Source organism: Zerene cesonia, unplaced genomic scaffold (genome assembly GCF_012273895.1).
Source record: "Zerene cesonia ecotype Mississippi unplaced genomic scaffold, Zerene_cesonia_1.1 Zces_u005, whole genome shotgun sequence".
Classification (NCBI taxonomy): domain Eukaryota; kingdom Metazoa; phylum Arthropoda; class Insecta; order Lepidoptera; family Pieridae; genus Zerene; species Zerene cesonia.
The window spans coordinates 1,433,082-1,444,632 of NW_024045135.1; the positions used below are offsets into that span (position 1 = coordinate 1,433,082).

The 11,551-nt window shown below is 32.4% G+C and overlaps 1 protein-coding gene across 1 annotated transcript; it reads right to left on the reverse strand.

Annotated features, from left to right (window-relative positions):
• Window positions 1-4,364: 4,364 nt before the first annotated feature.
• Window positions 4,365-9,466, reverse strand: LOC119838826. Its single transcript, XM_038364953.1, has 2 exons — window positions 9,069-9,466; window positions 4,365-4,941 (listed from the first exon to the last, which is right to left on the reverse strand). The coding sequence occupies exons 1-2, from the start codon at window positions 9,178-9,180 to the stop codon at window positions 4,559-4,561; spliced, it is 495 nt and encodes a 164-aa protein (XP_038220881.1). The 5' UTR covers window positions 9,181-9,466; the 3' UTR covers window positions 4,365-4,558.
• Between the last annotated feature and the right edge of the window lie 2,085 nt (window positions 9,467-11,551).

Sequence of the window (11,551 nt, forward strand, 5' to 3'; positions counted from 1 at the left end):
TACAAAGACAATACTGAGCAGAGTGAGGTGCCGCCTCCACGGTCGTTTCACCAGCGACCCTTGCTTGTTTTTCTAAAAATATAACGCTTTTTGTGCATAACAAAAGCAAACTAGCGAAAACAGGATAGGAAATTAGTTTTCTCGGTAACTGAGCTTGGGATTAAGTGTTCCTTACACTTATGAAAATATCTAACTACGACAAGCTCGAACAATTCATCGAAATATATCATCTCACTTTTCCATAAATCACATAAAATATTGATATAATGTTGTATAGAATGTTTTCAAAGAGGTCTAATATCATCAAATTTCTAATGACTCTTGCATCCTTATATTATCTGTGGTACTACGTTATTTACGAGTTGCTTTAAAATATTTGACACTTAAAGACTTTAATCCGCGTCATATAAACAGTTTCACGTCCAAACAAGCTCAGGGCTCAAAATTTATAACCAACCAAACCAACTTCTGGTTTATAAACACCTTAGGGACAGATGGGGAACTCGGGCGCAACAGTTGATAATTAAATAAAAACTTTATACCATTAAAAATAAAGAACGTTTTTAAGTGTGCCCTAGTTTGGCAACAACACAAATTACTCTGACTGCAATTAACAATTAAAACAGGAACGTATTTAAATATTTATTTATGATATTAGCATAACAATTAAAGCAGCGTTATAAAGTTTTATTGGAATATCTTAATAAATAAAATATACTATAACAAATATCTTAATAATAATCTATGTAATAAAATGTAATAGCCAAATATGATGAGCGTAATTTTTTTTTATGCTTCTCTTTAGGAAAAAAGAATGTTCTTATGGAGAGAAAAAAACGAAAGAGAGAAGTTTGAAGCCCAGACGGACCGCTTGTATCTAACACATATTTTCGATTTGACAATATTTTGACAAGTAATTCGGAAATGTGAGTAAATTACTCATACATCTTGTGACAGGAGTGTACAGAAATGTACAGACAGAAGTACCGTAATAACATAATAAAAGTAAATAATGATAACTATTTTAATTAATGTCCAACCTCAAGAAGAATGTGATACTACTTTTTTATTTATTCTCGCTTGTCCGCCGTTGGGACAACATAAGTACGTAACTACAACAAAGCACACAAAACGAAACTAGTTAAGTCCGTCCCTGCAAAGTCAAATGTGTCGTTACAACAGAATAGCTGAGTCGCGCTCAATTGAGCGAGGAAACTAAGCAATGCAATTCTTTAACTTCTACGTGCGTTGTTTTTTCTGGAAATGGAACCAATGTTTTTCCTCTCTCTCAAGACTAAAGTAATTAAATGAAAATTGAAGCGAGCGTGTTAGTGTATATTGCACACGAGGTATATTGGTTTGGTTATTTTTCAGTTTGTGCACGATATTAATCGAGTCTGTTCCTCCATTCTGTTGTATTATTTTTTATCTTATCGTCGACACTCACGACACACAAAGGGAGCTGGTAGTTCGCTTGATAGTAAGCGCTGCCATCGCTTTTTGAAACTTAAAACCATTTTCTGAAAGTTTTTGAATCATTTGTTATTTATTTCATAATTAAGACATACATTTTATTGTGGGAGTCGAGCACGCTTCGGCACGAATTGGGCCAGCTCGCACCGGGGAAGTACCACACCCCCACAGAAAACCGGCGTGAAATAGTGGCATGCCACTGTGTTTCGTACGGTGAGTGGGGGAGCCGGAGGCCCGTTTCCCTTTCCTCACCCACCCTAGTCCATTCCTTCTTTCCAGTCGTTAATCCTTTCCTTTTCCTTTACCCCATAAAAGCGGACAGCGCATTCGCAGACCTTTGCGAATGTTTATGGGCGGTGGTGATCGCTTACCATCAGGCGAACCACCAGCTCAGTTGCCCGCTATGACATAAAAAAAAAAATACATTTTATTCGATATTTTTATTCGTGTTTACTTTCAACAGTGTTTTAAAGGAATGCTTGAGTAGTTGTTTATATTTAAAATAACTACCGATTCAAACTCAAGCTCAAACATTTATTCATTCAACTATACTTCTTATAGAAGCACTTTTGTCATATTACACATTTATAACATTTACCACCGGTTCGGAAGGCAGTAATGTACTGTACAGAAGCAATTTTGAGGCAAATAATGAAACCCTCTATGAATACGTGTATTCACAAGCTTTCTTTGTTATTATTCTTGTTTGTAATAGTTATTTTCCTTTCCTTCACCCACACGGCATACGTCATATCGTATATCAAACTGTCAGTGAGTACTCCTTAACTTGTGCGAAGTTTTAATTGGATAGCCATTACATAGAAAACGCACGGGCTTGATAATATCGGTTTACATATGAAATTTAATTTAACGGGTTTTTTCGTACGAGTATAATAGATTGTGACGTTGTTGGAATTTACTTTTAAATTTGATGTTAAAGGTTGTATATTTGATATTTATTTTATAGAAAATCGTCAAATTATGGGAAAACAATTTTTGTTGCTTACCTGTTTTTTATATTATAAGAGTGGTGCCTCAGGACCCTGAACTTAAGCAGAATATTGGTAGTTTCGGCAAGAAGCAAACGTGAAAGAAATATGGACTTTTGGCCCAAAGAAGGCTTGTGTGCCTGTAGTGGAATTTTAGGTATTTTAGAGGCTATAGAAATAAAATATCAAAAAAGAAAACATGGATGTGTAGAATAAGTTAATATAGTAAACTTTATAGAATTGTCGTATCGTATTGTCTGTTACCAGATTCCTCCGAAACAGCTGGACCGATACTTATGTGATTGTGTGTCGGTAGGTCTGAGATTTGGTTAACATCTATTTTTCATACCCCAACATGATAAGGGTAAGAGTAAGGCAGACCCGAAGGTCAAGGTAAAATATCCTTATTTGAGAAACGCTTGGATCTAAATTCTAATTTATAACAATACTAGCTTACCACCCGCGGCTTCGCACGCGTTAAATTCGGAATGGTTTAATAGAGGTTATTATACATATAAACCTTCCTCTTGAACTACTCTATCTATTAAAAAAACCTGTCAAAATCCGCTGAGCAGTTTTAAAGATTTAAGCATACATAGTGATATAGGGACAAAGAAACCGACTTTCTTTTATACTATGTAGTGAAGTTACGTAACAAGTGATATAGTCTTTTATATTTGATTTTTATTGTAATTTTTTATGTAAACAAAACGTGTTTAGTTTCAGTTCACGTACGCAGTTCTAATTCATTTTCCTTGCGATTGTGAAAATAAATATATTAATTTAAATCAAGTTACTGCCAACTTGGTAGCACAATAAACATTCTAGGCACTTTTTAAAAAACTTCAAAAAAGTAGGTTATCAATTCGTGTATGTGTGTAATATTGTCAGTATTGTACAGTTTTTGTACATATTACTCTATAACAGCTTATAATGCGTGACATTTTTTATAAGTGTATACACGTTAGTCTATGCCATTAGTGCCACTTTTCATATAGTTAAAAGATATACCTTTTTAGTAGTGTTGAGTATGTGAACTTTAATCAGTGCTAATTTATTCAATATCGGGTCAGTATTTTTCTAAAGACAGGAGGTTAATATTTTAATTCATACGATATCTTCCCGCGCTGTCAAACGACTCTTGCCGCGGCAGCCATTTTTAAAAAAAGGTTTATCATGTAAACTATACATGTTACAGAAAATTTTATCAAACATTAACCGTTGCTAATTGAATTGTCTACAATTTGATCCTATACATTTTCACCGTAAAATGGAAAATAAAGAAGTTATAAAAGAATTTAAGATAAATAATGCCTAAAAATGTAAGATTTTACGGTTCAGGATTTTTCGACAGTTCACAATATCAAGAGACTCTTCTATTTTAATACAAAGTAAATTATAATCTTAATAAAGGCCACAGTCGAGTTGAATTAGATGAAACAATATTGAGGAGCTTTCTAGATTAAACGAAAACATTTTAAATATGAAAAATTTAGGTCATATTTTCAAATTTAGCAAAAACGAATTTGGGATGTAAGTAAAACATAAGAATTTTATATAGCACTAACTATAATTAAATAATACTTTAATACTGAATAACAAATAAGAGTTTGTGAAATAAATTAAATAAATAAATGTATATGTTACTTTTTACATCGTTATTTACATTTTTTCTGTCTTAAACTAATACAACACAGGTAAATTTCCTATATACAAAATTCCGACAGATTTGCTATAAAAAGAATACTAGGCGTTTTAAATTATTTTAAAACATTATTTTTTAAGCGAACAATTCCCAAATTTTATGTTGATAATTCCACAGATTACTAAACACGTAAGTAAATAATTGTCTATGGGTTTTACTATCCACTCAATACCACGTAAAATATATTTATAAATCATACGTATCAATTTGCCTTCTATAAAAAGTGTGTGTGATGTCCCGTGTCCCATGATGGGGTAGGGGGCAGATGATGTACATGTGTTTAGATGGCTTTAGTTTATGGACAAGTTGGTGATTAGCCTTCCGTGTCCGGGAATCGAATCTAGGATTCTTCGGTTTTATAAATAGTACTATAACCAGAAATAGTCTGCAATTAACTTTGTACAGAATATGAACCGTCAGCGTCGTACACTTTGTTCTTATGTGAAAAACCCTTTCTTCCATAGATCGGCCGTTCATATCCCCCATATGGCTCGTTAAAATCCGGACCATATTGGTCATTGTGACCATAACCATGGTCATGGCCATGGTGACCGTGACCATGATGGTCATGACCGTGATGGCCATGACCGTACGGGTCATAGTCGTACACCGGATTATGGTCATACTCGACGTAGTGATCGTGCTTGTTTTCTTTCATATATTTTATTAACCAAAGAACTAAATGCCACGCTTTGTACACAATAACATAAAATATTGCTCCGTATATAATCTTGAGGACGAACAACTTCGATGCTGCGACGTAGAAGAAGTGAACTGAAATAGAAAATATAATGTGTTAGTAAAGAGCAAGAAATAAAATCCGTTTTCTATAAAAGTTTTAGTGATTTTTAAAGATTAAAAAAGTTCGAAAAACTGAAAAAGAAACTTTAATGATTCAATCAATTAATTTGTCTCGCTTACTCTTACAAAGAATATACGTAAGGAAATAATCTAATATATAAAATTCTCGTGACACAGTTTTCGTTGCCATATGCTTCCGAAACGGCATGACCGATTTTGATGAAATTTTTTGTGCTTATCCGGTATCTATGAGAATCGGTCAACATCTATTTTTCATCCCCCTAAATGATAAGAGTTAGGGAGAACAGCGTTTGCCGGGTAAGCTAGTATCTTACATTAATTTAATTTCTCTCCTCACAATTCACAATGACAGTATACATACATAAAGAATTATCAAAATTTAGCTGGAGTTGGGAGGAGCTGGTGTTTGAAATCGGTATTAACCGGTATCACAGCTCACCAAAGCCCATTTATCAGGTAAAATAAAAATAAAGTGGATAACAATCCAGTTTTAAGGAGTAGATTACATACAAATATACAACTGAAGCTAATAAAAGAGTATTAAAAAGGAATCTTCAAATGAGCATTCACATCACACACAAACTAAACATATTTCCATATAATACGAAGCCATCTTATTCTCAACCCACTATTTCAAAAGTACTTTTGAGATTCTTATAATTAATAAGAAAGTTTGCAATTAATTCTTATTAATAAACAGAGACTCTTTGAATAAAACACAGGCAGTTTGTCCAAGTATAACTGTTCGCCTACGCCTACAATAAACTTTACTAAAACTCATTTAGGATGGTATCTTCCCTCAATATTGTATCTCGCATACGCTACTCTTCCTTGCATCTTAACTTCTCCATGAACTCTTACAAAATTTTCATCAAAACGAGTCCGACTTTTTCCCAAATAATAGGCATTTTTACCTTTTATATTAATATATTTATGACGTTTCGAGATTTTTTTAGCGATGAGACTCTTTCATCATATTAATTTATGCAACCCAGGCTAATTAATCTAGACCTATCTTGCATGAGATTTATGAAGCGGTTTGCCTCGGTACTAACACTCCGGAGTCTCGTACGGTAAACGAAATTTTTGTAATAAGTCTATTCGTTCCAGATATTAGCGCGTTCAAACAAACAGGCCCTACATCTTAATATTATACTTGTATAGATTATAGCCGACTATTTATGTAAGAAGTTCTATTTTAATGGTGAGAAATCACAAAAACACGAAGCAGACCCCAGAGTTAAAACATTACAAACGAAATCTCATCTCATATCCTCATGAAAAAATATGTGGCGTGCTGAAAGTTAGCTTTTAAAACTTCCAGAAAGCATCTCATAAGAGTTTTAAAAGTTCAGCCACTTAATTCTTTCTTACACTTAAAAGTTATGGTTTATTATTACGGCGGAGCTTAAATTGTTTTATTAAAAACTAGCTTGCATGTTACGCAATGTGGACTGGAGAAAATTATTTTTAGCGTTAGATTATTAAAATCTAGATCAAGTTATAATTACTAACGAAAATAATAAATGAAATACGCAAAAAATGTCATGATTTTGATGATATTATGTACAACCATGAACTAACAACCTATCACAAAAAGTTCCTTATAAATTAGTAAGCCTGAGATTCATATAACATAATTTTTTATTATTCCATGAACGTAATGTTGTACCTACATATCAGGAACTACTGGTCCGATTGGAAAAAACATTTCAGTGTCTGATAGCCCATTTGTTGGGGAAGGCATAGGCTATATATGTACCATACTAATATAATAATAATCGTATATTTATGAGAGTTTATATCATAAGTAAAATATAAAAATGTATTGACGGACAAGCTTCTCAAATATATAATAAAAAAAACATCCAACCAACCTAATACGAGTGCCGATTGATATTATTCAAAATCACATCAAGGAAAAGGTGCGGCTGTGGCTTATCATGTACTGGATAATCGTTCTTCTGCGTCCAGTTATTAGGCACATATTTGAACACAGCCAATGACCACGCCATAACGACCATTGCTTTAATTGCAGCTACAAGAAATGCGATCCCCAGGAAAATCTTGTATAAGCCCACCTTAACAGCGAGTAGGATTGCCAGGTTGGCTGCAACAGACAATTCATTGGATTGAATAAACCATTCAACATGGAAGAAATCTCTAAGAATCCATTAGGAAATAGTGCAAGAGTTGCTGGAGGAAGAATACCAAATTTTTGTTTAATCCTCATATGAATGGAACGTTTGCATACGAATCCAACTATTTGACAACGAGAAATAGATTGTACAACGACAATATTATTGGAAGAGATTTATTTTGATTATAAATAATATGTTAAAATGTTTACATTTGATTCTTTGTATGAATATAGGTATAATTTTTCTCATTTAGATTCCCGAATATCCTGTGATTTTGGTTTATAGAACTAATGGTTGTGTTGTGTAAATCTTGTAAAGAGAGGAAGCCATGCTTTAAGTAATTCCGTAGTATAACAAAATACTTATGATAACTACAAGGCATGGTAAATAACTAAGCTTTGTATTTTTTTATTAAAAGAACTCATCAGACCCTAAATAAGAAAATGTTGATCCATATGTGATAAAAAATGTATAATTCAAAATCAAGACAGCGGTTCATGAACTATACAAGACAAACTTATCAATAAAAGCGCGCGGGTAGTTTTAAAATTAATCTCGGTTTCAGTGTTAAATAATACGATGGATCGTATCAAAGTAGCAAGGGAAACTTCGAGATCTGTACAAATCAAGCTCTGAACAAAAAACGCCACCAGCTTTGTTCAGTATCCAATTATAAACTATCTTAGTTTGTTGTCATCGATGGCAATGACGCTTTTAGTTCTTCCTAATAAAACGTAAGTAGTTCGAAGCGGGCACGTATTGAAGATTTATTTGAATAGTTTCAAGAAAATTAAATGTTTTAGATAGGTTTTATGTATCGCCATTATGAATGTTTACGTCCTTCTTATCTCTTATGTTGATTTAATTATCTGTTGTGTATGAATATTTAAAAAAAATACGTTACTAACTTTTCAACTATTTATAAACGAAGATACTATTTCACACTTTTTACGTATATTTTCGTAGATTATTTGAAGAAATATAACTTATCACGCTTGTCATTATTTCTCCCTATAAATATTTTTTATTCGTTGTTCGGATAATTTGGTGGTTTAGTTTTTTTGTTAAAAATAATTCTTAAAATTTTACTTTCATTCTATATTTCTATTCAACATCGCATTACCATGTATAGTGGATTTGAATACCACACGGACATTTCAAACACTACTGTACTTATTGAAATCCAACTGATCCCTTGCAAGACCTGTTTGCAAGGATTTTGAAGCCAGATCTGTATTCCTGTAGCCGCTTTGCATCTTACAGTCATGGTTTGAATAATATTCAGTGAATTGAAAAAATGAAGGAATTATTGGGAAATCTATTTATATCTATGGGATATATAATATCTATATATAATCTATGGGAAATACACGTTGACTCGGCGCTAATCAGATAATCAAGAAATTTAGGATCCTATTCTTTCTATGAGAGAATATTTCATTAAACAGTTTGTTTAAAATTATACATTTTGAGACACCACACCATCGAAATGACGACGAATGACGATGATGATTATTCCTCTATACAATGTAGATTCCCTAACAATTCAAAAGATTAAACAGCTGTCATCATTTTATGAACAAACCATTTGTAAATCATATTAGAAGAAAAATAAATAAATAAAGAAAATAATATCTAAATAAGATGTCTTCGAAAAGCTAGCGAATAAATGAGTAAGCCAGAAAAAGCTTCACAGTTAAGTCTCTGTCTTAAATTAATCATAAATGGTTATACTTGTAGAGAGGGTCTATTAGAATATTACTTTGACAGGTATATAAAAAACATGAATTTCAAAGTCTAAAACAGCCAGTATAGCTAGTTAACTGGTAGCATGGATATGTACAATAAAAAATCAGTAGTTGTTTGTACTAAAATAAGTTATGATTTATTAAAATGCTTCCAACATTTTCACAATAAACTAAAAGAAAAAACACTTACTCAGTAAAGCATATTTTCCCTTGCCTCGCGCTTCTGAAATATCTTTTTCTTTAATTTCATATCCGTTTGTGAAACACAGCGTAACAGCCAGAATTAACATAATCAACCTCATTGTGGCGGTAAAATATGTCCAGTGTCGACACAATTCTTATAACTTTTTTAATATACCACAAATATTATCCGCGGTGTTTTTCTTTCTTTATCCGGTTAGCACTTTCAGCAGATTATTTTCATAACTTATTACTGGCCAGTATCATAACCTCAAAATAGCAATTAACATTTTCGGCTATTCTTTTTTTAAAACTCCACGTCAGAGTAACTTTTTCATAGTTTTTTTTACACTGGCTGAAGAAGATTTTCACTGTATTTTTTTTTTATTTCAATCCACAGATATTCTAAGAAAAAATGTTCACTTTCATCCAGCCGTAGTAGCTTTAGAATAACAAATGTCAAAGTCGAGTGCGCCGCGAGATATGAAGGTTTCCTTCAAAGGAGTGTTACATAGGTGATAACGATGTGATAATTATTGTAAAAGTAGAGAGTACTCTTACGTAATGTCAACTAGAATTGCACATATATTTTCATGAAATTTCACTTATTTTTATGTTGAACAATTTTTAGCACTTACGCAATATTTACATATCCTCTAGAGTCTAGTCTTACATCATTTTATATTTTAAATAAATAGGATGTTGGGAAAGTGATTACTGTCTATTATTATTAGTAGTATTTTCTGCTGAGAAAAAAATGTAATTTGCTTTTAACAATATTTAAAAACAATTATTAAGCCGTTTTTCTTATTAGCGCCAAAATAGAAATATTTATTTAAAATAAATAAAGACAAAAAAAATGAGGGTCGGTAACACCGTTGCTGAAAATTTTAACAAACTTTAACATTTTAAAGTCGGGCGAGTCGCCGGTTAGTGAAAAGGAGAAAATTTCCAGATTTCTCAAGAAAAGTTTGTACAAAAAGAATTCAGTACTGTTCGCTTTGGACATTAATTGTGAAAGTTGGTATAAAACTGCGTAAGGTTTTTTTAAATAACCTCAAGTATTCGGCGGGTATTTTCTGTTGATCTTCAATTAGGCGAGGTGGCTTTCCGGGGGTCGTAAGTTCACAACCTTCTCGTGCTTCAGCTGATAATGAACAAATATTTATAAAGCGAGACACAATTACTTGAAATACGGATAAAATATCAGCTTAATACAAATTTTCGCTTTTAGCTTAATTATATTGATATGAAATACGATTTACTTGGTATAAATCATCCATGAGTTTAAAATGAGAATTGGCCATTCAACCTCACAAACTCAAAGTCGAATATTCGTTCATTGAACGAGGCTTGTATGGAAACTACTTTTGAGTCGTCACAGCATACAATAATTAAGAATCTCCGGTTTGAATGGGGATTCTACGTTTGATAAGGTTTTACATATGAATTCATACGAAATTAACATCTTAAGAACGAAGCTTGTACATACTCCTTTGGGAAATTGTTGTAAATTCAATGAAAGTCAAAATTCAACAACCAACCAATTGACCAGCTTCATTATTCCTGGTACTAATTTTTGACTGGGTATCGGGAAACAAGCGTTAGAGGGAGATATTGGGACATCCGTGCTTTTCTCGAATATTTTTTAATAAAGAATTTTTCGGTATAGATTATTTAATATTATATTATATTGGTTCGTGGGGGGTGGGAGTGGGAGAGCCGGTGGCCCATTTCCTCTTCCTTACCCTTCCCAGTCCTTTCCTTTATTCCTCTCTTAAATCCATTTCTAATCCTTTTCCAATTTGCAGTCGGCAATTCATTTGAAGAGGCGTAAGGTCTACATTCGACCTTACACCTCTCCAAATGTTCATGGGCGGTGGTAGCGCTTACCAACAGGTGACCCACCAGCTCCATTGCCGACTATGACATAAAAAAATTATAATTGAAAAATGAATGCACAATACAGTGTTCTGAATATACGAGTATGCTTCGTATTGAGTTAAAATAGTTTCTAACGTTAATTAAATGTAATTTAAGTATTAATTATGAGTTTCTACGGTACTTATCAGAGAGGATGGACGAAAGTTTGAGTTCTCGTGGAACGGGAAACTGTAGCTGCTCTGGAAGTTTTTTCATCTAATTACATTTCTGAATTTGTGCATATAATTATATAGACATTATAAACGTATAACGTATTGTAATTGAAACTTAGACACCTTGTATTTTCAATTATTATTCTTATGTTATTTTTATTATTGTCATTTGTCATGAACAAAATATTCGTTTTGATTTTTATAAATGTTTATAATTGTATCTCTTAAGAATGATTTAAATTATATTCATTTTATTAACGTAGTTCTTAAGTCGTGTTACTAAAATGTGAGCCTCTGTATTTCAAATTAAGATATATTATTATAGTACGAGATCCGGCCGCGTGATTTATACGTTCATATGTTTGATTAATAATATATAATTTTTATCAATATTTAT

Excerpts from the sequence above, each read along its gene's own strand:
- LOC119838826 (XM_038364953.1), bottom strand. The coding sequence starts at position 9,180 with ATGAGGTTGATTATGTTAATTCTGGCTGTTACGCTGTGTTTCACAAAC. Across the intron at positions 4,942-9,068 it reads GGGAAAATATGCTTTACTGA|TTCACTTCTTCTACGTCGCA; the intron begins GTAAGTGTTTTT and ends TTTCTATTTCAG.